This window comes from Antennarius striatus, chromosome 12, assembly GCF_040054535.1.
Source record: "Antennarius striatus isolate MH-2024 chromosome 12, ASM4005453v1, whole genome shotgun sequence".
NCBI lineage: Eukaryota > Metazoa > Chordata > Actinopteri > Lophiiformes > Antennariidae > Antennarius > Antennarius striatus.
In genome coordinates, this window is record NC_090787.1 from 7,911,025 (window position 1) to 7,938,320 (window position 27,296).

Here is a 27,296-nt window from a genome sequence, read left to right on the forward strand (position 1 = left end):
GCCCAATGGCTTTTCGCAGAAAATTTATATGAACCACAACCAAGTACTGAATTTGTGCCTTCTGCAATTTGGGCACTTTTGTTGTTGTTGTTTTTCCAGTTTCCATGGATACAGTTTATCTTTAGGTCTCCTTCTGTGAGGAGGAATTGTTTCAGACTCTAACCTTATCAGTATTTTTAGATACTTGAATTTAATAGATATTATCATTATTATTATTGTTATTATTATTATTATTCATTTTATTTTACCATTTTACTATTTTGAAAACTGATCTTTTTCTCTGATGTGATATTAAAAAGAACCAACATTCACAAGGACAAATGAACTAACATCTTTTTAATTATCTTCTGTGTATTTCATGACACATTTCTGTGTCATGAAAAACATAATGTAAATTGTATTATAACTTACACTGTTGTTGTGTGTAAGTTAACTTGTCATAGTTAGCATTCCTCAGTTGATACAACTGTTAATAGTCATCAGTACACAGATGTGTAAGAACAGTGTTTCTGGCTAGTTTTTCACACCAGAGCTGTAAAAATATATTTCAATTTCTGTGAGAAAAGGTAAATAAAACCTTTTTTTAAAGTGAAGAATTATAAAATGATGTGTCACTTCAATTTCAAACAAGGCAGCCAGAGACTGCAACATCCCACAATGCCTCTGGCTCCTTGAAAATGTTGCTTTTTGTTTTTTGATTATATCTCATCATCTTTCAGAGATGTGTACCTAAAAAGGTTTTTTTTTTAAATTACATTTGACCTTGACCTAGTTTTTCAAGATCAAGGTTGTGATCAGATTCCCCCACCCCCACCCCTTGCCTCCCTGAATATAACGCCTTTTGTTTCGTCTTTGTATCTTATCCAGTTCCTGAGATATGTGCATAAAAATGTACAAAAGTTGAAATTTAACCTTGACCTAGTTTTCTCAAGGTCAAGGTCATCATCTAACTTCCATCCCCTCTGCCGCCCGAGTAATCTGCTTTTTCTTTCATCTTTCTATCTGCAACAGTTGTGAAGATATTTGGTGGACGGACAGATTGTTACCACTTTTTGTCAGCGCTTCACACAACAATATCTGAGTGTTGTTCATTTAAGGATTAATCTAATCCTTCTTAACCATAAATGACTTTTTAGAACTCATCAACAGTCTTATCATCACCATATTTATTTTTAGTACATCTCTTTGTCTGAACTTCTTCCAGAGTGCGCCTCATCATCCACATCCTCAGCATCGCGAATCCACTGGAATATAAAGGTTCTTCCTCACAGGAGGCGCAGGCTAGGTGAACCGCTCTCTTTATCTGAAAAGATCTCTATCTTGCTCTAACGAGGCACTTGACCTCCTTCGGCGCTCTTCTACTCCCCGGCTGACTCAAAATTAAAAAAAAAAAAAAAAAAAAAAAAAGTGGGCTGGCGAAGCGCTAAGTGCAGGAGTTTAGAGGACTGTCGGTGCGCACCGAAACATCACTAGTCAAGCTGACTTCATTTAGAGCGCCTACCTCGGTCCAGCCGTCTCTCTAGGATGTATTATAAATCCCAGCACCTTGGCGAAAACAACCGGGATGTGTACGGATGTGTATAAGAAAGACAACACTGACTCCCCAAACTTTGTAGCAACCTCCTTCCATTCAGTAAGTTGAGCGCTTCACGAAACTTTTTTTGAATGAGTATCCCGCCGCTGGCTGGCACATCTGGAATCGGGGTCTTCGGAGCTGTCAAGTCCAGCGCCGACGTTTATCTGGACCTCACCTGACCCCCCCCACCCCTCCTCTTTCCTCTTTGCTCATTGTGATCCCGAAACTTCAAGGCGGACTATGGGACTTTAGTTCTTCTCCCTTTATTTATTTATTTTTTTTTTAACTTTGTTTCTTGTTTTTTTATGACAAAGCACAAAATGGAGCATTCAGTCCTCAGAATAACATGCGTCTTGTTGGTTATCTGCCTCCTGAACAAAAGGTGAGTTGAGTTTAACTTGTTTGTACTGTTTTATTATACTCCAAAAGCATTGCCGCCTCCACAACTTTTAAAAAAATCTATTAAGATCTTTAATAGAATGCATTAGTAGCAATAAAAATTAAAAAAAAAAAAACAACCTCACTTCAATAAAGTTATATTAATATGTTCATACAAGCAAAAATTAAATAACGAAAAATATACATAATCAAATATGACAGTTTTACAAGATTACCCATACCTATTGCTAATTATGATCTTTTAATGCACCTTAATCATCAAATCTATAAAAAAGTTATGTGTTGTGGAGACATCCCAACAGGTCTGCCCTAAACTCAATTAAACACAACAAGAAGCAACAGAAGGTCCAAAGCTACCGCAAGCGTTTTGTAAAAAAAAGAAGAAAAAAAAAGAAAAAAAAAAGGACAAAGCAGGTTATGAATGTTAGTTCTTTTATTAGCGATCAGTTCAAAGAAGAACCTGCACAAGTTCCACATGTTGATGCAACTGTGGAAAGAAGTAGCACGCAAAGTTTCTGCAGCTGCATGAGCGCCTCTGTGTGTGTTACTGTACACTCCTCCCTACACCTGGTATTTGTGCATGCATGCTGGGGTGTGCTTGAACATGTGCGTAAACTGATGTACTTGATGTATTTGTCTATTCCCACAGCCATGCATGTTTGCAATTTGTGTGTCTTGGTCATGTAAATGGTAAACGTACACAACCTGGGTTTTAGTTGTAATGTAATGATAAAGAAAAAGCTGGACACCTTTCAGCTCTCAAGCCATCATCAGGGCAGCCTGTGTTTTCCGTCTTATTGCTGTAAGTGTTTCTCTGTGAAGTAGGGAAGAACTCTGACTGCTGTCACCTGAATAACTGTTGTTCACATGATTGATCTGCAACAGAAGCAGCCGAGTACAGAGACACACCTAGCAGCGACAAAGTCCCCGAATTTGCATCTTAACTGCTTTCTTTGACAGGTGATTTGTGATGGCTTTTGAAGTGGCTTTGAGTGCAAGTAATGGAAGTTGGGCTGTTTATCTAGAATTGCTACGACAAGTGATGGATTCTTCCAGCAAAGCGTGGATAGCTTCCCCGCATTCCTCACATCAATCACTAGTTCTGCTGTATAACCTACTGTCGGTCAACATCAGACAGAAGATTAGGAGACCGAACCTGAATTTCCACTAAATCAACTTAACACCCATATACAATTTGTCACAGATTTAGAAAAATGCATTTAAATGAATAAGAACCATTTTTCATGTCTGACCATTTTCTCTGTACTTGTACTAAGAACAAGTAATTTTTGCTAATGATTGAGGATCAACAGTCTCCCTTACTTCTACTAGTGACATTAGGCTTGATCATGATTTTAACCAATAGATCTTAGAGTGTGTTTCCCCTTCAGCTGTGCTAGAGTCAGCCACACTGTGTGTGTTTGATGGTGTTGGGGGCTGGCCGTTTTGTGATGTCCATGGAACATCAACCAAGACCTTTCAAGTCCTAGTGAATGCAGTGACAGAAGATTTAGGACTTCTTTTTCTTGTCAATAACCAGAGTTGTGTGCTCCATGCAGGGTAGACTCCAATGAAATCTTAGGCCTGAAGCTCCCCAACATTGACCCAATACTGAATGCCAACACAGTATGTCTGACACTGCCGGGTTTGACACGGCGTCAACTGGAGGTGTGCATGCGTAACCCTGATGTGACGGCATCTGCAATCCAGGGAATCCAGATTGCCATCCATGAGTGCCAGCACCAGTTCAGAGGGCACCGCTGGAACTGCTCGAGCCTGGAGACTCGCAACAAAATACCCTACGACAGCATAGTTTTTAAAAGAGGTAGGCACTATTTCAGTTTTCTTCACTAGCTCAATGGCTTTTGATTACTAATTGAATAAGCAATTTCTGCTATAAATGACCATTCTTGAATCAGATCAAACTTTGATGTGTGGTAGATCTTAATAAATTGGGGGTTTTTTTGTCCAAGCATTGTATTGTACGAGGCAACATTTTGATAAACGAAATGAGAAAACTTGGGTTAACACAACTAAAGGTGATGATCAGGTTCAGCACCAACATGGAATGAATTCTTCATTGGGCAATACTGCATATCTCCAAACATTGTCATCAAAATCCATTCATAACCTTTTGAGTAGTCTTGGTAACTGACTGGCAGGCAGAAAAACAAATAAGTGCCGACAAAAATGTAAAGTCCTTGGCAGACGCAATTAAGTAAAACCAACAAGACACCTTCAGGCAATGTGGTGTAGGCTACAATAGTATCAGTAATGACATCACCACAGGCTACTTGATGAAGAAAATAAGAAGTCATGCAGTTCAAAAGATTGGTCTTCAAACAGATTGTAGTCTTATCTTCAAACACATTTTGATGGAAAACCTTTATATGCTGCTCAGAAAAATATGTTACATCCTACATGTCCTGAAGCAATATTCTCCCAAAACAGAAACCAGATTATCAAAAGGGATCACTTTCCACCAGAGATACGACTGCTGAATGGATCTCATTGTAATAAAGTCCTCTAAATAGTTAGGCTATCTCTTAGTGACTAGCTAACTGGTATCCACTTTCTAACCACCTTACTGTATCTCCTCAATAGTCTGCACAAAAGAGCAGGTAGCTTCAAAAGAAGTTGGTCAACTCAAGATCACCGAACCTCCTGCAGATCGGTTTTCGCAGATGCTTTGTAGTTGTTGGATCTTTGCAAGTAAAGCCACAAAGGATGAAAGAGAATCCTCGGAGTTAGAAACCCTTCAGATCGACGCATCTCTGTTCATTGACTGGAAAGGGCAAATGTTTCTTGGTCGTTTCAAGTGTAATGACGGCTGAAAAGAAGGGCACTATGTGATCTGTAGTAATGAACCATCTTAGTCGACGGTTTCACAAATTAAGTTTTCCATGCAAAAATTGCTGCCACAAAAACATTGACATGTCTTTTATAAATTTAACAAATAACTGTGCTATAAATAATTTATTTTATTTCAATCAGTAATAGCTCTTTGTGATGATGACATCTTACTTTACATATACATCTTGAGTGGTAACAATAAAAAATAGATCAATTGTCAAAAAAAAAAAAATTGGTAAAGCTGCAACAGAAACTTCTGAATCCTTTCAGACGTCAGTGGTGAATTGTCGACGGAAATCCCCATAATAAAAAAAATAACTGATTAAATGTGACAGGTCATTCCTGGAGGCCATTCTCATGATTTATGTTCACCTTAATCAGAATGCTTTATGATCATTATGGAACCTTAGCTTTGTAATCCCGATGACTATATTCGCTAACAAACTTAAATACAGTGTACACTTACACACCACTAGCCTTACTTTCACTCCTCACTGACTCATTGAGAGGCTGTTAGTCATTATTAATAGAGGCAGTTGCTTGGTGTCTGACATCCCCATTTGCCCCAGGTGCAGAAACTTCAAATTGACATAAACAACTTCTCTCAATCAGATGATTCATCTATAACTTGTTACACTCTGTTCAACAGAAGCCAAAAAATTATCCTAGTTACTGTGGCATGCAGCGACTACATACAAGTAGCCTTACCACAGAGATTTACAGATATGGATTAGTTGGAATTGATCTGAAGTGTGAAGGAAATGTTTGCTGTGATTGCCATTCGAAAAGAAATGGTCTAGGCTATCTATACTAAACTTGTGTCAACGTATTAAGTAGTTTATATAATTTTTTTAAGAGCGTGTTAAGTACCACCAGATTAAACATTTTGACATCGGAGAACCCCCTTGTCAAACAGACTTTTCTCAAATTTTCTAAAATCTTCTGATATTAATATTAACTAATTTCTCTCAGAGTTTTCTGAGGGAAAATCAGGAGCTCTGCACCTCAGTATTTGTTTTCAGCTATAATTTTCTATATTGGATGCTCGGACTCTCTGAAGATGGAATCTGATTACTTTTCGGGGCCCAAGCTCATTCTTGTTTGGCTTATATCAAAAACTAGGCTAAAGAGGATGTCAGGCAAGACATGGATAGCCAGAAATAGGAGAATCTCTCTTCTCTCTCTCTCTCTCTCTCTCTCTCTCTCTCTCTCTCTCTCTCTCTCTCTCTCTCTCTCTCTCTCTCTCTCTCTCTCTCTCTCTCTCTCTCTCTCTCTCTCTCTCTCACACACACACACTCTCTGTCTCTCACACACACTCTCTATCTCTCTTTCTCCCACTCTCTCCCTCTGTCACTGAGTCCACATCTTCCCATGTTGGTATGCTCCTAATGCTTTTACTTACCTTGCCAGTGCGAGTGCTTGTGAATTTGCTCTCAGCACTTTCCCAACTCTCGGAGGCAAAAGCATAAACCTGTTCAGTTGGTTTCTGTAACACAAAGTGACAGTTTCCTTTCAATCTTTAATTCATTTTGTCACTTCCTTTGCCATCAGTTCAGCCGGGCGTGCCGCAGCCGGTGAATTATTTGTTAGATTGATTTGTTCCCAGTCTTATGGGGTCTTGCGTCTCAGAACTAGGCTCAAAGCGGGGCAAGAGCTAAAACAGGCATTCTACATATGAAGATGCGACGGAGTCAGATCTGCTATCATGTACTCTGTGTAAAATAACAGTAGATCAAATTATTTCTTGTCGCTGGTTTGCTGAAGATGTTGCCCATGGTGATAAATCCACAAAACAAATAACCATCTCTGCTGTTACCCTTTTAGTCTTTATCCTTGTTTCCTGTTGAACTTCTTTGACTTCCTCTAAACTGCTCTCATATGTGCGATTTTTGAAAAAGTGTCCTTGATAAACTGCTTTTCCATCACCAAATAATAGAGGAAATTCTCTAGCTGGTGAAATAGGGCATGAAGCTGCAAAATAGCTTAAAGTAATAACAAATGTGAATATCACATGGGAACAAAGGGAATGCTAAACCAATGCTGATGGATGTGTTAATAAACAATTGATGCTGACAAAGTGGATATGTCAGTAATATGGGTTAATATTTGTATTGTGTAAAGTTCTTTCCAGTTGTGACTAAAAAATAATTCAATGCAGTTTTATTATCATGTTGCATTCAGTCAGAGACATTTATTTATTGATCAAAGGCCTCGAATCATGAGTGAGTTGACTAAAAGCAGGCTCTTTGTTAAAGTCCGATTCAAAGCTGATGGAACTAAAATAGACCTGAGTTAAAGGAGGACATGGTGTTGGCTTGATGAAGGGTTGTTGTTAAAGACCTGGTTCATCTGGAACCTCAATGGCTCAGCTCAGGATGAATGTGGCCCAGCGCTAGCACAATATAACAGCCAGTGAAACGCTTGATCTTTTTCTCTTTCACTTAAAGTGAATTTGCTCTCAAATTGCTGTCTAAAAACAGGAAGGGCAACTTTTCTTTAATCAGTTGAATAAAAGAGGTGCAATTGTTTAAATATTTTAATCGTTCTCATCTTGGTGAAACAAATTGAACTTTATTTAATGAGCATTAGAGCACAGCATGCACTTGACTATTCATTAAGATTAAAATTCAGCTTTAACTCTATGCTTTGAGCCAAGATGGACTATTTGAATCAAAAGCTTCTTTTTTTTTAGCCATTTGAGAGTGAGACACTTACATTTTTTATCACTATTATTATTGCGTGTTCGTTTTAAGATACATAGGTTCAGTTACTTTCCATTAGTGTTGCTGTTGCTCTCAAATATGCCAGTTTGGAACTTCATGCAGTTTCATATTTTCTTATATTGAAAATGTGCTTTTTTTATTAATAAGTCCACCATCAAACATACAATAGCAAAAATAACAACATATTAAAATACACCAACACTGCATATTCATGTTTCTTTATACATGAAAACAAAACAATATCACATTTACTTGGATTTTTAAATACCAAAGTAACATCAAACAGTGCTAAAAGGGGTAGTTCCAGTTAATAGTTTTTTATTTGGCTTCAACAGGCTGCCTGAATCATTTCCCCTTCGAGCAGTGTACTATAAACTCCTAAGTGGTTTCTTTTCATGTTTTCTTTACAAGTTTCCATAATAATCTTCACTGTTTTCTACACCAGTCAGCGACTGCCAGTGGGGCTGCTTTTATGGAGCCTGAGGGCACCAAGCTCACAGACAGTGAGCTGAGAGCTAGCAACAAACCCTGCAGAGGGTATAAGTAAAGTGCTGCTTCATCCTTCAGTCTGATTCTACCATTGGACATGGATTTTTATGTCTCAGAGATGTCTCAGCATGGAATGCACGTTGATATTTCTTGTGCATGGGTAAGAGAAGATCTTTGTAACAGTCTCAGAGAGGAAGACAGAGTTACACGTCTGTCGTGGTAAAACTGCACCCCATTTTCCACGTTCTGCATGCAAGTTAGACTCGCTGTCGAGAAACGTGTTATTCCTGTAGGGCGATTTCACGCACGTTCATCCAACCACTTCTCCCTGCACAGAAGTCCATCCAAGGCTGTTGAAAGTGAGTGCAGGGAAGAGCTGCAATTCAACATGATCAGCCTCTGCAATCTTAAACATGCTCTAATATTAACACGTCGTGAGTTCTCATGTTTCATTGAGGATAAGTTGATGAAATGAGTCTTGTCAATCTGAAGCAAGTTAGTGATAAAGTACCGTTTACCTTGAAATAGCAGAAAGTAACAGAATAGACATGGTTTAATACACTAAAGAGGCCATCAGGAACACTTGTAGAAGCAAACATCGCAACAGATATACACAATGTGCATACATTTCCAAAGCTAAGCACTGTACTGATGCACACATCTAGTATCTAGCACCATTCTGCATGCAGTAGACACCAGTGAGCTGCACAGCATCATCAGCAAGATATGTGGAGGAACAGACAGGAGGGGACGCAGCATTGCTTCGTGTGCGAGTCCTCTGTGAGTCCTCTGATGGGAGTGGTGGGGGTCTGTTCATGTTCATCTGGCCCACTGAGACAAAGTACGCAAGTGTTTTGAAAACTTGTTTGCTATTGCCCCTGGTTATCTTGCCACATTTCGTCTGTGTATAAAAGTGGGAATAAGTTTGAGTTTCCATTTAAACAGGGAACTTGTTTAGTCATACATTAGTGATTTTCTAGTTGAGCTGCCTTAAATCTTGTTAAGTGAGTCCAAAGGCAAGGAAATGAAGACGGAATTTTAAAGTTGTACCAAACAGCTTTAGATCTAAATGAATTAATAATCCATTTATTATTATTACTATTTATTAGTTTCATGTTTTTGTAGCATAGTTTTAAATTTTTTTTAATACAGTTCCATAAAGAAAGAAATATAACGCAATGCAACTATAACAACAGAGGAGCATGGTGGTGTAGTGGGTAGCACTATTACACACTTCCATTCTTCCTATGGCTTTTTTGTGTTTTTATATTCTACCTATGTCTGCCTGGGTTTTCTCCAAGTTCTTGAGCCTCATCTCACCACCAAAAAAATGCAACTCTGTTGATTTGACCACACTAAACTAAATGACTAAGTCTGAATGAATGTGTCTTTCTGTGTCCTTGTGATAAACTGGCAACTTATTCAGGGTGTACCCTGCCTGCACCTGGAGTCAAATGGGATAGGATCCAGTGTAAACCTGTGACCCTGAATGAATGAATGAATGAATGAATGAAAGAACTACAACAACAAAAACAACAACATGACATTACCTCGTAAATGTCATCCTGTGTCATCCATGGTAATCATCTCATTTCAAAGAAAGGTTCATGACACATGCACACTGGAATGCTTATTGGAAGTTTGTTTACAATCACACAAACACAATCTGAATATGTCTCTATAATGTAAGGAAAAGGGGAGCATTACACAATATTCATACCAGCGTTTTGATGTTTTTATTGTGATATTTGCTGACTTTCTTTTGTCTTCAGCTCAGACATTAGTATTGATGTTTTAGGCCTTTTCCTGGTTTATCTCTGCATCCATATTGTTACCCTCATAGAGACCTTGATTTCCATGTATGACACTATTCTGCTGTCCTTATTTGCTACAGGTTTCAGAGAGAGTGCCTTTGCCTATGCCATCGCAGCAGCAGGTGTGGTGCACGCTGTGGCCAATGCCTGCTCCATGGGTAAACTGAAAGCATGCAGCTGCGACGAGAAAAGACGCGGGGACGAGGAGGCCTTTCGCATGAAACTGCACCGTTTGCAGCTGGAGGCCATCCACCGAGGGAAGGGCATGGTGCACGGCGTGATGGAGCACTACCCGGCTGAACTGCCAGGACCCCAGGACTCCTGGGAATGGGGCGGCTGCAGCCCCGATGTGGAATTTGGAGAGAAGTTCTCGAGGGACTTCTTGGATGCCCGCGAAACCTACAAGGACATCCATGCCCGTATGAGGCTTCATAATAATAGAGTTGGGAGACAGGTGAGTGGGAGGAGGCTCAGAGGAGAGAGGATGTGGGTGTTTGTATGAATACAAATTGTTTTGTTCCATCAACATGTTTTTCATAAACGATGTTGAGTTTATTGACACAGGAAGTACTACTCAGGCTGTTGAATGATGTCTATTGTGGCCCAAGGGTAGCCTTCTAATGGTTCAAAAATATCCCTGATGATGTCATCAAGGTTATTGCGGCTGGAAGTTGAATCTTACAGTTTGCTTTGCAGAAGGCCTCCACTACACTGTGGGCTTGAGGTTTTGAACACCGTGTTGTGACAGCTATATTTTGAGTAAATGCATTGCCAATGTATTAATACACATCACAGTAGTTGTTGCCCCTGTGATCCTGTCTGTGCCCAATGCAGCAAGAAAGCAACGCTGTTTTATTTCTCCTTGTACTGTAAATATGGCACTATCTTCAAGATAATTTACAAAATAAGGTATGACGTATCAAAACAGGTGGAGAACGGGAGGGTCAAGATAGATAGAGCCAAAGATATAACACAACCTGATTTTATTGGCTAGGTCAGCAGTGGCTTGTTATTGTTACATCGCTGTTTATTTTTGCTGGTGGAGAGTTTGTGTGTGTGTGTGTGTGTGTGTGTGTGTGTGTGTGTGTGTGTGTGTGTGTGTGTGTGTGTGTGTGTGTGTGTGTGTGTGTGTGTGTGTGTGTGTGTGTGTGTGTTTGGGAGTTTTGCAAGCTGTACTCACAGTAATGGTTACTTACAGTTCAAGTCTTGCAAAATAATAGTTGAGTTAGTGTATTGAGTTTATTTGTACCAGATCCTTGGCAAGTACACAAAAACACAGGAAATGTGTGTGTGTGTGTGTGTGTGTGTGTGTGTGTGTGTGTGTGTGTTTTTTTTACATCAGTTTGAACCAGATCCGCAGTAGAATGCATACGTCTGCCAAGGACCGACAATCATATACGTCCGTCGAGTTGACCTTTGGAACTCGGTTTGCTAGTTCTTGCATCATTAGAGAAAAAGTTGGAAAATGTCCTGTCATGTCACAAAGTGTCAAGAAAAGTGGAAAATTATTCCTGGATGGACGTTTGTACCTGTTCCCAAAATGTAATGGGTTATTTCTTGAGACATGCACCGTCCTTCCACAGAGATCAGTGGACATCAGATCTGACCGGCTGATGAGAGAAGCTAATATCTCGCCCCAGACAATGTCAAACTCAGCATGTGTGTGAGGTGAGAAAGACAGATGGACTAAATTAGGCACGCAAAGTGACTAATCTTTAGCTATATCTCCCTGATAACATAAAATGTTCATTGCAGTTGTTTTGATCAACTAGGTTTCAAATTGAAATCAAATATGGAGGCTACACTGTTTGCTCCTGCACTGTTTGGTTTAGGAGGATGAACAACAAGAGGTTATAATGGATCATGTTTATTTTTTGACATTTATGTACACCGGTGAACATATTTGTATAGCTTGGCTTCATTGACATCCCTTAAATGAGCTGCATTAAACCCCCATTCAATTGTTCCTTTAGGGAAACTCCAGTAATTTCTCTGTCGCATGGATCATTTTGTTTACAGATCATTTGTTCTGTGTTTGACAGATTGGGGAAGTTGCCGATTTTGACAAAAGGTAAATTTACTTAACTGCAGTATGAGATTAATGATGATATATTGATGATTTACAGCATACTAATGCATCTTTCAAGTGTACGTTTCTGGTTTCTGTAGTTCTATAACAAGACACCCACTACATAACACAACCATCCCCAGCCCCATTGTTGTTTGTTATATTTAGAAAGCAGGATAATTCTAAGCATGTGAATGATCAGAAACCATCAGTTGCTTGCCATAGGCAATAAGAGTGAAAGATATAAATGACAATGACAAGCCTTGATAGCATCCAGCACAGTTGGGGAAAAGAGACAAGAAGTGAGCCTAAATTGCTCATTGTTCCCTGCTTCCTCCTAAAAATTTGGGCCTTTATCCTTCCATCTGTTTAGTTCTGGTTTCCTTGATTATGCAGACAAAACACAAATGTGCACCATGACAGTTGAGCTCAACAACAGCTGGACTCCCAGCAGTAGCTATTATTATAGGAATATTCACAGATGTAGAAATGGTGCAATGAATTTTGGGTGGGGGTTGATATGACATAAGAAGTAATGAATTTATGAGCAAAGGAGATATTTGTTTTGTTTTGTTTTTTCTTTTGGGTGCTTCTTATTTTGTTTGGATCTATCAGGAGATACACAACATTTTAAAGATATACCTCTCAAGACTATGTGTGTCCCCAGTAATGAACAACGTTGGCTCGTGCACATGATCTTAAATGCTGTCACACTTCCAAAACATTTCTGATATCCTTGTAAGTTTCCCTTTGTCTGTTTGCAAGAAACTGAATCAATTCTTCACATACCTGATTCTTTAGGTGTGATGACACTGTTACGCAGACCGTTTGGTAAAATGCCTACAAAGCTAGTGTTTCATATGACACAAGCACTTGCTTGAGCAACTTGATTTGCAACAATGGCAGTTTTTGAAAGATCATAGTCTGGAACTTGTTTTCAAAAGTTTGACCTCTGAGCTCCTAAAACCTCTTTGGCCTGTTAACAAATGACTCAAAAAAACAGAAAAAACAACTGCCAAAAATCAACGGTAATTTTCGGGGTAAATCAGATGTTGTGTGAGTGGCTGTTCAAGTCAAAGTCAGGCTAGAGATCAGTGTTTGAATTAGGTGTGAAGTTCAGAGGCATTTCCTGGCTGGAGAGGAAAGAAAGGAAACAGACAGAGACTTATGAGTCATGGTAGAGCTGTTATACCATAAAGTACCACGGACCTTGATGACTTCAAATGCTATTGGAAGCCACAACAAAACCCCTCTAAGACTTGAAACACACACACACACACACACACACACACACACACACACACACACACACACACACACACACACACACACACACACACACACACAGCCCCTAGAATCAAACAGAAAACATTGACAGGTGGGGCCTCAAAATAATGCCTACCCCTCCCGTATCTCTTTTCTCCCACCTACTACCACCTCACCTCCCTCGGCCCCGCTCCTCCCCTCCAGCCCCTTTCAGAGGAGTAGTCTTTAAACAGAGGAATGCGGTGGTTTTTAGCGGGGTGTGCATGTCGCCTCATGCCCACCCCAGGGTTCTCACGACGTCCCGTCTTGTTTTTAGTCCTAATTAGTGGCTGCTGGCAGTTTGGAAACAGATGTTTAAAACCCTGCAAAAGATTTTAGACTTCAAACACTGGGGCGGAAAGTAGAAAGAGATTCGCCCTTCCTTTCCTCCCCTCTCACCCCTCTGTTGCTCTTCCTCCTCCAACTACTCTTCAACAGGACTGATTACAGAAATACAGTAATACCGTACATTAAGGTTTAACAAATTAATACACAAGGCAAAGTTTATTTACATATGATTATAGGTTACAAGTACGATACACAAGTTAAGTGCCAGCTAATGGGACTTTATTTAATTCATGTATTTTAGAATTACTTTTCTTTGTAAGTAGGTTTTCATGCCGTTGTGGAGATTAATCAAACAAAAAATTGAAATTGAGACATGTGGCTGGATATTTATAACATGGAAGCACTTCTACAGGTTAGTAAATTTCTCGGCCAAGTTTTTTTTTTTAATTTTTATGAGCATTCTTCTCAATCAAACCACACCTCAAAACAAATGCTTGGCACGCTTTGTTGCATTTGCGTTGCAGAGCTCAGAGCCATGGAGAGGTTCTGTTGAGTCCTGTCTGCTCATTAGGCAGGTGGTGACAGTGCTGGCATTGCAACAGTCTCCCTTGTTTCTGGCAAGCATCTTCTGGTAAGTGCAATTCACCATCAGAACTTGGGGGGAGTTAGATGAGATAGTATCCCCCTTTCAGGTAGGAAAACAGATACCTCATCAGTCCCCCGTCCAGTTCTTGGTATATCTTTGGCTCTTTGCAATGCAATGTTTGGATATAAAGTCAACGTAAACTAGAGGTTAAGCTATCATTATAGTTTGCCACTGATCATAGTAACAACTTAGGCGTGTTAGCAGTGATGCCACAATATGCAAAGTAGTAGAATCAAAGAGCTGCTAGCTTCCACTTGTACCTTCTCACCTGTGGTGTGAGGTGAGGAGTTGAGGCTACTGTTCCAATGAAATATAAAGTTTCCCGTGACTGCTGACATTGCTGTGCTAGGACACTGTCTTACCAGTTGGAAATGGTACCTACTCCTCAGGAAGGACTGAGTTGTGCAATTGAACTCTACATCTGCTCATTTAATACATTTGTAATTCATTGTTTTCCTTTGCAAATTATCTAGTCTCATTCATCCTATCTGTTTATATAATGCACACTTTTATCTTGATATAAATCAACCAACAAAGATGAGGTATCAATTAAATTTTGAATGGATGTGGTGGTGGGTGAAACCTCTACAGCCAGTTCACCTCGAATTTTTGGAGTGGCTAATGGGTGCCAAGGCGTCAGAAAATATTGCTCTTGTGCAAAAGATGCAAGTAGAAGCCCAGCTGAGCCACATTTCATTAAAAGTGATACATATTAAATTTTAGTTCATCTTCACTCATTGTACAGAAACATCAGCTTCTTGCTTGATGTCAGACTGCAAAACCCTGACCAATGGTGTATCATAATGCATATATGAATAAGACACAACGCACCATCAATGCATCAAGCTATTGAAGGTATATTTTGAGTGACATTGTTTTGCATGTTATAAAAGTGATTACCATAGCGAATCTAGAGCATCACCCCCTGTAGCTTAATTCAAAGCAGCAGCAGCAGCAGCGCCAAACCAAGGATCTTTTTATGCCTTATTTAACCCTTGTGTGATGATAAACTGCTGTGGAGAGCTCATTCATGTTAATTCATTGACTCATAAGCCACACGAAAAGCTAAGTGTGTTTGATCAAAAATAGCCACGCTAGAACAGGGCTAGCCCGTTCCATTTCATCAGCGGTGTGCAGAGCATTCCTCAGTCTTGAGAATATAGAGGAAGAGCATTTGATCCGTCCCACTATGACCCAGCACATGCAAATGTAACTAAATCAGAATCTGAATCTGAATCAGAAAAGGTTTTATTGCGAAGTACAGTAAAAATTACTGTCGAGGAACTTGACGCGGTGTCGGTGCATAGAAAGGCGGAAGAGAATAGTAGTGAGTGAGGAATAGGATAAGAATACAAAAACTATTTACAATTCACATTACATTAAATCCCATGTTTTCTATTACCCAGTAACTAAAATAGTACCTACAATAAATGTGCACAGAGGTAAATGTTTTATTGGAAATGTGCAGCAGGTGGAAGCACTTATGCTAGTAATAACATTTTATTAGTCTCTTAATAAGAGCTGTGGACACTGTGTCCAATTAACAGTGAGTAAATAGTATAGACACAGACACTTGTTCTAACACAGTCCTCACTGTTTGTTGTAGACACTGTCAGTGTGATTGTGTTTGCATGCATGTGTATTGTGTCTATAATTCATTTGTCTCCATATGCTTAACTGTTCTTTTGAAGCAGGGCGTTTGATTTGTTTTAAGTGATGTCTGGGCTTAATGTACTGCTGTGGGATTTGTTTGTGTGCTTTGATATTGCCTTGGCTTTCTGCGTGGCTTTAAATGTCCTTTAGTAGATTTTCTTTGAACTCGTAAATTCAAGGCAGCGAGCAGACTAGTCTGCTGTCTATAAGCAACAGAGGTCGATCACGGGACACGAACACTTTGGATTAGGATTTTCCCAAAAGTGTTTGGTGGTGAGGATGGGGCAATTGATGATTAAATGATTATGTTCAATGCGCCCAACAAAGGGTTACAGAGTAAACCATAAATTAGATTTTAACTGCAAAAGTTTAACTGCATATGCTCCACATGGTGAACATTTACTGTATCATGTAAATCTAATCTTGCAAAAACTTTCATTGTTAATTTGCGTAAAGATTGAGATAGAAAATTAAAGCACTAATTTGCCTCAAAATAACATTATTATCTTGCCTTTCTGCACTGTTTATGATCACACAGCGTGCCAGCAGCATAGCTGGCAGTGAGGTATGTCATTTAAACAGAAAATGTCTATTTTGGGATTCCTCATAAATGTCAGACAGCACAATTGCTCAATTCTTCATTGACTGTTGCTGCCCTGCCTCCTTATGTACAGTATGTCTTGCCAAAATTACCCCCCCCCCTCCGACAAAAAACAAAATTGCTTCATACCAAATCCATAATTATCACTGACTCAGTACCGTCTCAACCAAATCAGTCAGCAGGACAAAATCTACAGTGACATCAGATTAATTGATGTGTGGTTACACTCACCTTTTTGCATACTGCAGGCATGGATCACAGGTTTTACTAAACTACAACTGGCACTTGCATGATCTGAATACAGAAAGGCTTCATTCAGTTGGAAATCAGTAAATAAATTTGCTCATTGATTATTGCTATAAAGCATCTGTTGGACCAAAATTAAACTGATGCTTTTTTTTTTTTTATTCTGGGAAGAAGAAAAAAAAACAATAAATGGTGTTAAATCATAGGGAAATGATGGGTTCATTAGGTCAAGTGTAAAACGAAGAAAAAAAAAGAGTTAAAATGCTTGGTGTACGTACACACATTCATTTTCTGACGTTTGTTTTCCAGTAACAGAAAAATACACTTCACCTTCTGACCTTTCAAGATCACACTGTGGTGACAAGGCCAGACACCAGCTCTGTTCTTCAGTTTACTCCATCCGCTCGATTCATTGCACTACAGTCTGCTCTGCTCGACACCAGCATGTACTTTGCCCTACTGGATTCAGTTGCCTGCAGTCCTAATCTGTCACCAACATGTTGTATTTGATCTCCATCTGGGGTGGTTTTATAGACGCCTCTGTCTTACTCTCTAAGCTAATTAAAACTCGCCAGATGTTTGTTTCTTTCTGTGGCTCGGCATTGACTTTGAAGCCATTGCATCTCTCATGCGTATGTGTAAATAAATGTAAGCTGGTCTGTAAGCAACAGACCAGCATATAGGAGGTTTCCATCTTTTGATTAGATATCATATGTATCAGGTATATTGTTTTATCCTGAAATATTGTAAAATTTAACTTTGGATCAGTGGGATTAGATCTATCTAATCTATTCTGCAAGGACCTGCTGACTTCATGGACATATAGTCTATACACGCATTTGTTTCATATTTAAAATATCAACTCTTCCTCTCCCTCTCCTCTATTCCCCTCCACTCTTCTCAGACTTAGACGTCAGACTGTGTGTCTGACTGTTGTGTCAACATTGTAATTTCTTTTTTATTTGCTCCTGGTTCCCTTTGCCAAAACAGTCACAGCTGATGGCACACTGGATAAGACTGATTATAATCTACTCTACATGGTTAATAGCAGAGGGACCTGATGCCTGAGACTTGAGAGAGTATCGGCTGTAGAAACAGACGATATGTGAAAGCACCCACACACATACACACCTACACAGACATACCAGCAGTCTTTGTGTGTCAAACGGCACAGAAACAACAAAGAGATGATCCAAAGATCATCTCTCACTCCTGTCATTCTCTTTTCCTCTCTCCTTTCCTCTCTCCTCCCCAAACGTTTACTGTGCACTCCCCTTGCAGCTCCAGCAAGCAGCCCCACCTCCGTCACACAAGTCCTCAGGCTTGATTCCCAAGATCTACAATAAGGCAGCAATAAATCACTGCATCAGATTTCCTCCCTATTTCTGCTGTAGTCACAAAAGAAACAATGAGAAGGCCACATTTGTTTTTGGGTTGCCTGTCTGTGTCTTTCTTTCTTGCTCCAGGTACAGATTACAATGAAACAGGCATTTCTCTTTATCTTGAGTCAGTCTTGATCAGTCTGTAAATTCAAGTGGGCTGGAATTGGTATATTGTAAATACATATGTTAGATGAGCAAATAACTTTTTCCTTAATCTTTAAACCCTAAATCCACTCAACGATCAGTAATGTCCTGGATAATAGTTTAAATTCCTGGTAAATTGGCGTTTAATTTATTGTTATCTAACCATTTTAAATCTTATTTTTAATATGTATTGTATCTGTATGTTTTGTCCTTTTTTCTTCCCATACTCCACTAATGTTACTCCGTCCATAGGTCAGCACTGCACATGTCATACTAACAGACCACTTCTAATATACTAAGCAAGGCAGAGTTTCTATCACCTATAATATGTTATGCATCTGAATTTTTTTTTATTTTAGTCATTCAAATATATTAAAAGAATATTAGGCCTTTCCATAACACACATGTTTATTTTTACTTCCGAGGAGTTTTTCTTTATCTTTAGGGGGCATGTAACTATCTTTTAGCTTTGCCCAGCCAGAGCAGATGGTGTGCATCATATCACTCAAATTTAAAAGGCATATATTTCCCAAAAGGCACAACATTCTTTCTTGCTCTACACCCATCAGTCTTTCTCCCTTCACACAGAAATCACTCAGGTAACACCATTCAAATTAAATCAATCGGTTTACAAAGATATACTGTCTTAAATGCTCACATCAATAATTTGAAAAGCAAATACTGTAATATTGCTCAGTGTTGTTTTTAATTTAAAAAGTATCAGGATCTATAAAAGGATCTATAAAAACCAATTACATTTATGATTAACAATCCAACTTAAAATCAATACATCAAGCATATTTCATTGTTATTCATTAGGAGTTTCTTTCACTGATGCTTTACCTTGAGACTTAAATGAGCTTATTTTAGTTGAGAAACTCATATAAGTCTCGTATTTTAAATGTCACCTTTCTAGCAATATTACTGAGATGAAGAAGAAGAAGAAAAAGAAGAAGAAGGGAAAATATGGAGTGAAACAGAAGTTAAGTAAAAACTTTTGTAGGTAAAGTAAACGTAAATCTTTAAAAGCAGCTGACCTTTTTGTCACTGCAATTCAACTTGGATCTTCTTTCAAGTTGCTTTCCCAATCATTGTTAATACCCAAAAGTGAAAACTAAGTTATGCAATGCTAATAGAAATTTCAAAACATTACTTGTAATCGATAATCCTTGTGGGGATACGATGGATGAACTGAAAAAGTTCTGCTTGCCGTGAAAGTAGCCTAAAGGATTCCCCTCTTACTCTTTACATCTACAAGAAGTCGTGGTGGCACTTCTTCCATTACCCACCGTCTAAACTTTTAGATACAGTTTCCATTGTTCCATTGACCTGCACACACGGCAACTGTAGTATGTATTTGACATAGAATCCAAAGTTTGCCATATCTTGCAAGATATGATCTATTTGAGTTTTGTCAGGCATGTTCTACTACTTGATTAGTAGTTGCTTTGAATGTCAGTTTGGCAGCTTGTCTCCATGTACATCTCCCTCCTCAAGAGAAACTGTCACCAACATGTTGTGTGTACATTTGTACATTTATATATAATATATAAATTGGTAAAACGATACCAATATACTGTATGTACCGTATATATGATGGTAGAAGGATGCAGAGTTTTGAACTGCCAGGCAGGAGGCCTAGAGGAAGACCAAAGAGGAGGTTTATGGATGTAGTGAAAGAGGACATGAAGGTAGTTGGTGTGAGAGAAGAGGATGCAGAAGACAGGGTTAGATGGAAGCAACTGATTTGCTGTGGCGACCCCTGAAGGGAAAAGCTGAAAGGGGAAGAAGAAGATACAGTGTATGCCCGTACACACACACACACACACACACACACACACACACACACACACACACACACACACACACACACACACACACACACACACACACACACACACACACACACACACACACACACACACACACACACACACACACACACACACACACACACACACACACATACTGTCCAACTGAACATGAATTAACATGTTTTTAAAAAATGGTGAGACATGCCCCTCGGTTGGTAATCTCATAGAGGGAGTTGATTTTTTGTTCTTCCCCTCAATGGAAATGAATACATTTCACCAAAAATGGTACTTTTCTAAAGTTTTTTTTTGTTGTTTTGCTCTCCTTTGAAGCCCCTATCCTGCTGTGAATCCACCTTCAAACAGTAGCAATGTGGATGCAATTATGCTCGACCAGTTTGTCTCTTTAAGGTTTAAGTGGGCTGGAGAGTTATATGATTACAGACTTTGCTGTGAGTTTAAGGCCAGTACATTTGTGATTCTGGGGTTGCCTCTGCCCCTATAAACTGAACCAAACATTGCAATCTGAACTCAGTGCAAGTGCTGTTTTAGCTATTATAATGTTGTTTTTATAAAGTCTTAACGTCTATAGCATCTCCTCACCACTGATCACAGATTCCTTCAACTTTGTTTTCAACACCCTCAATAACAGTAGACCCATGTTTATCCAAAATGCATACTTCTTTGTCACTTTCTTTGAAACTCTGGAAAACATGGAGAGATTATGCATAATTGTTATAATGCAGCATCAGAATATGATTTGAAACTGCAGCATTGAAGTTCCTAACATTTCATTATTTAAATGTTCATTCTGGCAGTTTTGATGAGTTAAAATAACACAGCTCTTTATGCACATTTTTACCCAGAATACAGTTGTCTAAAAACAATAAAAAAGTAACACAACCTTAGATTTAAACAAACATGTGTTGCAGCTTCTGGTGTACGCGTCACAGCCTTCTCTAACCTACAAGATTTGCAGAGTTTAGCTGCTGCTGCTATTTAATTTTGTTCCTTTTTTAGACTGCGAGTGGTGTTTTCATTTGCTTTGAATCAAGTTGTTCATTTTATCATTATTTCTCATCTACCACTGTTTTTCAATTGTTGTTTCTTCAGTGATTGAGATACTGGTGAAATAATGGATCAAATCTTTTGCATAACTTCATAGAGAATAAAATCATGCTTGAGAGTTTCATATGAAGACGTTATAAGCTGATTGCTATGCGGAAACACACACATCCATTCACATGCAGGCATTGTCACCATACACAAACAATAAATTGTCATCTCTCCTTCCTCCTATAATGGACACACCTGTTGCTGTTCACCATTGCTGTCTCTTTCTTTCCGAGTGACAGAGGGTGGGTGACAAATTGTCTGTGTGTGCGTGTAAATTGAAATTACTGCTACCACATGTCAGGAATGTGTGTAAGTGCACAGCGCGTGCATGTGTGTATGAGTGTGTATTGATAGGGGCAGCAACAGCAGAAGCATCTGTCAGTACTTTGGGTGGCCTGGTGTTCCTGTTGGTAATTTGATCTCAAAGTTTATAACAGGTGATGACTGATAAACACATCCACACACAATTACACACACATAAATATGTGCACAAGCCTTTGGGAAATATGACTGTGATCAACACTGTTTCGTGACTTGTGTGTGTGTGAGTGTGTGTGTGTGTTTGTGTTTGTGTGTGTCTGTGTGTGTGTGTGTGCGTGCGTGCGTGCGTGCGTGCGTGTGTGTGTGCGTGTGTGTTTACGTGTGTGTTTACGTGCGTGTACTGCTGAGTGAGTCGTTCTCGCAGTGTTGCGTTTGTGATTTCTGCTTGTTTATGCTTGCACATAGATGACATGAGAAACAATCTTCTCATGAGTTTGATTGCACAACTTCTACTACTAAGCACTTCTGCTAAATTGGGCTGCGCGATTAAACCATGTGATCCCATTGGCCAGCAGTAAAGCAAGAAAGTGAAAATATGTCAAACTTATTGATGCCCTATGAGCCTCTGCATATGTGTCGTGCAGAGAGTCATAACCTGATACCAAAAAATGAATAATGACACTGCTGTTTGGGTAAGGCCTGCATCCATCTGTGTTATTTGATATCAGTATGTGTGACAACAGGCCCAGACCACCTGCCTAAATGCGGGGCCAATATTTCTCCGGGGGCATTATTGTCATTGGCTTTACATTGGAATGGTCGCTCGCTTGAAGAACAAACAAATAAAACTAAAGCTTTGGTATGACACATGTGACGTGCAGTCTGCTATTCTGAGACTGTATGTATTGAACTTAAAATGTAAGCAGTGATTAAGAAGGTCATTAATCCTTCTCATTTTCACTCCCTCCTCACTTCTTCGCCTCTGTTCACCTCCTCACTCCATCCCACTCCCTCCTTTTCTGTCTGTCTCCATCTGTTTCTCGCAGGTGGTGCTCGACCACATGAGAAGGAAATGCAAGTGCCATGGGACATCAGGAAGCTGCCAGCTGAAGACCTGTTGGCAGGTCACCCCAGAGTTCCGGGTGGTGGGCTCCATCCTCAAAGAGCGCTTCCACATCGCCACACTCATCAAGGCTCACAACCGAAACACCGGACAGCTCGACCATTCCCACCACCACAACCATCACAACCACCATCACCACCATCAGAACAATCACCACCACCACCACCATCATCACCACACGCATCGGCGGCGACCGAGCGTCAACGAGTTGGTCTACTTTGAAAAGTCGCCAGATTTTTGTGAGCGAGACCTGGGGTCAGACTCGGCGGGCACGCAGGGTAGGATCTGCAACAAGACCAGCCCTGGCATGGACAACTGTGAGAGCCTGTGCTGTGGGAGAGGTCACAACATCCTACAGCAGACGCGAAGCGAACGCTGCAATTGCAAGTTTCACTGGTGCTGCTATGTGGTGTGCGAAGAGTGCAGGATAACAGAGTGGGTCAGTGTCTGTAAATGAAGAAACACACACTATGAGACAGTACACAAAATAGAAAACAGACAGTAAGAGACATTTTGTAAGAAAAACGATTCATTTGAGAGGGGGAATGTGACTGTAATATATGGGCCCCTTACCAGTTTGCAGTGGACTGCTGTTTTCCAGAGGAGTGTGAAACGGTTTAGCCAGCAGACAGATTGAAAGACGTGCATGCTGGGAAAGAGTGTGCACATGCAACAAAGTCTTCAAGCTGTCACAACTCAAAGAGCTTGGATGTTTACGGTTTTCCTGTTGTGACAGAGGAATATGGTTATCCTAGATAAATATTTGAAAATTTCTAATATTTGAATTGTGGACTTGTTACATCGTCAGTGTGTTTACTGATGTGCAGCTGTATGAGATTCAGGTGTGTAGAGGAAGTTAAAAGCCAGCAACATACATACAAGTCGGGAAGACATATATCATCAACCAATGACACTTAACAATGGAAGAAGATATCTTACAGGATTTATTGAAACAGATTACATACTAATACAGCATTTGCTTCACCAACTTTGACTTGCAGCGTAAGCACAGTCGTGAAAAGATTCACCATGTCTCCCAGCTCCTACATACAAGCACTAATATATAATACATAATATTTCACATGACAGGACACAGCACAAACACACTTTGAGCACTTAAGATTTGGTATCTCGTCTAGACCATTTCAGAACTTTCATTGTTTATAGACACTACGATGTTACACCTAGCCAGAAGATAGCTCACCTGACATTGTGGATTAGTCAGTCAATATATTACATCATGTTGTGTCCGTCATGTGTAATCCAGTTTACAGCCATGACAACCCTTAAAAAAAAAAACATCCCAAGACAAACAGACAGATCAGGACATTATTCAATCACACCCTTACAACTTTCTTTGTATCAGCTCCCAACAGAGTAAGAGCAAAAATGTAACCTCTACACTACAAGTTATGTGCGAATCTATATGAAAATTGCTATTTGATAACTCTTGCAACAAGAGCTAGTGTTTAATATAGCATGCAGCTTTTTCACAGTGCAGGTCACTGCAGCTGTGCAGATATTGTCTAAAATGTTCAAAGTGCTGTCTGTGTTGTGTGTGGTGTGTAAAGTCAGAGGACTGCCAGAGTGTAGTGCACAGTAGACTTTCACAAGTACAGCATTGTAAATAAATGTCAATAATGCTGCACAACCACCATCAACCAATTCCCTCAGGAAACTGAGGCACTTCAATTTTCAGATTCAGAACATTCCAAACTGTCATTAACCCTCCTGTTTTGTGATGCAAATGTCCTGTGTACGACACTGTTTGATAACTACACTATCTACACAAATGTTTACAGTGTGTAGATGGGTAGTCTAATGTCGACTTCACAACATATGAATTACAAAAGTTGTATTTCTGCCAGTACCCATTTTCAAGATCAGACTTGGTCTTGAGAAATTTGTGTGAGTGGGACTTCTTACCAGATGGTGTAATTTATTTCAAGAAAATGTGTTTCTGTGTTGAAATGACAGATTATTTTGATTCTGATAAGTAGATTGCACACACAGAACTCTGGGAGATATAAACAATATGCATTTTTTCATGCCATAAATGTAATGTATGTATATGTATTTTTATGTTTTAATATGGTTATTATCTAAGTTATTTTTATTTTTGTGGATAACTTAATATTTGTAAGACAATAAAGAAAGACCATAACATGGCCATAAAGTAGGGGCTTTAATGTGATGAATAATAAAAAAAAATCATGAAAGCAATGATTTTGTTAAAAGTTTGATGTTTATTTTTATCTGTATACTAATGATCATAAAACCCTCTGTTACATTTTATATTGGATTATATATTATAGTATATTTAATGTTGATATCCATCCAATGGGGATTCTTGATTCTTAAAGTACTTTCAGTAAACACACTCTTCTGGTTATAATGGAACAGAGTGGTTACGATCTGTCGGCATTGAAACGGTTCTAATACGAAGATGATAGACAGATGGTACAAAGAGATTCAGGCATTGACCTCAGTATAAACCTCCAACCAAAGTGTTGCATCACTCAAAACAGAAAAGGCTCTGCTAACGTTTGAGCAACAAGGGCCCCCTTCAGATATATAATTACATTTTAATTTTTTTTTTTTTGTCAAAGCTGAGATGTGCCAGAATTTCGAGTTCTCAATTTCGTCCGAAGATTAATGTAAAACACGTTCAAGCTTGCACCTTTCTCATAAACTAAAAGCTTTTTTCTTAGATGCTGCAGATTACAATGTTAAAATGTAAATTATCTTTAAGAATAAAATATTTGATCATGATTTACTGTACATGTCAAATCTTAGAGAAGCCTTTTTGATTTGAGCATTTTAAAATCCCTAAAAGAATTCTGATTCAATAGATTTGTTTGTTAAATACAGGTCCTTATCAAAATAATAAAGACAGCCAGCATTTATGGGTACATATGTATGTGCATGCAACATCCTTTCTTCTGAATATATGGTTGCAGTATTTGTGAACTTACATAATAATATCAAGGATAATACTGACAATATACTGGATGTAAGAGAGCAAGAGACCAAACAGTATCTACTGGATTCATGCACAGAAACCAAATTTTACATTTTTGGTAACTTCCAGCTCAATAATTTTTCATGCTTTCACAAACTGCTGTGGTGTCTGGATCGATTTATTCTGTTTTCACACTGTGTTTACATTTACTCAGCACTTATTTCAATCCAGATTGCTTGTTCGGTAACCTTTAGTGTCATTCGTCGTTAATTGTAAGGCTTTTACTGACCCTTTGTTTTCATACAACAGTTCATACTGAGATTGTTGCGCAAACCTCCACTGAGGGAAATCAGACTTTTACTTGGATCGGTATCAAATTGCACGCACGCTTATAACACAGACAAAATGTAATAGAGTTCATTCTATACTCCCAACAAATTTATTTGGTAGTTTATGTGTAATCCAAATCAAAAAATAAATGTACGTAGGTGAAAACCTAATCTCCCTGGTGGAGGAAATAAAAATCAGTGCCTGGTAAATGCACAACAACCTAAGAATATATGTTTATTTATATAAAGAATAACAGAAAAGTAAGGGTTGATGTTGAGTTATTCCGAGTGTGGTTCATTGGGTCTAGATATTCAGTAAGTATCAAAATGACTTTTTCCCAGATCTCTGTGTCGGTCTTCAGTCGTCCAGGTTGAGGTAAATCAGTTCAGAAATGAAACAGCCTATTGCGATGGGAGATGAAACATCTTTAAGCAACCTTAAGCAAATCCAGTTGATTCTTTTTGCTCTTCTTGACTTTCTCCCAGCTGTCTGTTGCGCAACTAAAACTCAACATCGACCTACATAAATTACATAACATATTTAAAAAGAAACATACAGTTTATATCATGAACACCCACGGGGAATTCAGAAAGAACATGCAAATTAAATGGAGAGCCCCAATGCCAGTATTTACTTTCATCCCGAAAGCACCATTTGAGCCTTTAGGTAAGCCAATGTCAGTCTCAGCCAGGTGTCCCGTGTGAAACTGGAAATATTCATTAACCTACATTAGAAACTTGGCTAACATATCACATTTACCAGCTGTGACACATGTAACACAGGGAAATATGAGCAGAGTTCAGAGGTCTTCAGAGACTTAACCATCTTTTGTCTTTCCCCAACCCTAACCAAGTAGTTTTGTTATCATCAATTGTTGGTGAACACCTATGGGACCACATAGGTATATATACGCCTGTGTAAAGTCAACACTCACCGCAGGGTTAATAAACTTCACATTGCTTGGAATCTTTATACCTTTGTAACTTCTGTTAGTAGGTCAAAGGACCCTGAACATGGTTATGATACTTGTTTGTTACAGGCAAACAACATTTGTTGTACACTAGCTTCATCAGTTTCCTGTCTTATATGCCCAATATCTTAACTCCACACCTCCTGTTTTTACTGATTTTCTGCTATGAGTCTTTGGTTTCCATGCTTAAGCCAAAATACTCTTTTAAAAATAATCATGGTTGGGGTTTGTTTGTTTTTTTAGACATTTTGGAAGCTCTTTTAAAGTCAGCTTGATACCAACCTATGACATGTGAATGAATTTGAAGTGAGACATCAATTTATGTTAGATCATATTACATACTTTTTGGATTTCCGTTTTTTTATTTAAAAAAATAAATCAAACAAATTGTTTACTTGTTTTATCATATTATATGATTGTAAAAAAAAAAAAGTAGATATGGAAGAAAAATCATAGGTGATAATATTTTGCAAAATTTTTATATGTTATTAATAATATGTTAACATACAGTGTCTTCTCAATTCAAGTGTTTTAAA

The 27,296-nt window shown here is 38.9% G+C and overlaps 1 protein-coding gene across 2 annotated transcripts; it reads left to right on the forward strand.

Moving 5' to 3' along the window:
• Positions 1–824: 824 nt before the first annotated feature.
• On the forward strand, positions 825–24,674 carry wnt10a (wingless-type MMTV integration site family, member 10a). Of its 2 annotated transcripts, none has more exons than XM_068329978.1 (5): positions 825–1,633; positions 1,891–1,958; positions 3,535–3,800; positions 9,935–10,308; positions 22,422–24,674. In XM_068329978.1, exons 1-5 carry the CDS (start codon positions 1,565–1,567, stop codon positions 22,953–22,955), a joined length of 1,311 nt encoding a protein of 436 aa, XP_068186079.1. In that variant the 5' UTR covers positions 825–1,564; the 3' UTR covers positions 22,956–24,674. The 2 variants fall into 2 exon arrangements, with proteins under 2 accessions (XP_068186079.1, XP_068186080.1); XM_068329979.1 differs by having other exon boundaries at positions 1,590–1,633; positions 3,540–3,800.
• Positions 24,675–27,296: the final 2,622 nt, after the last annotated feature.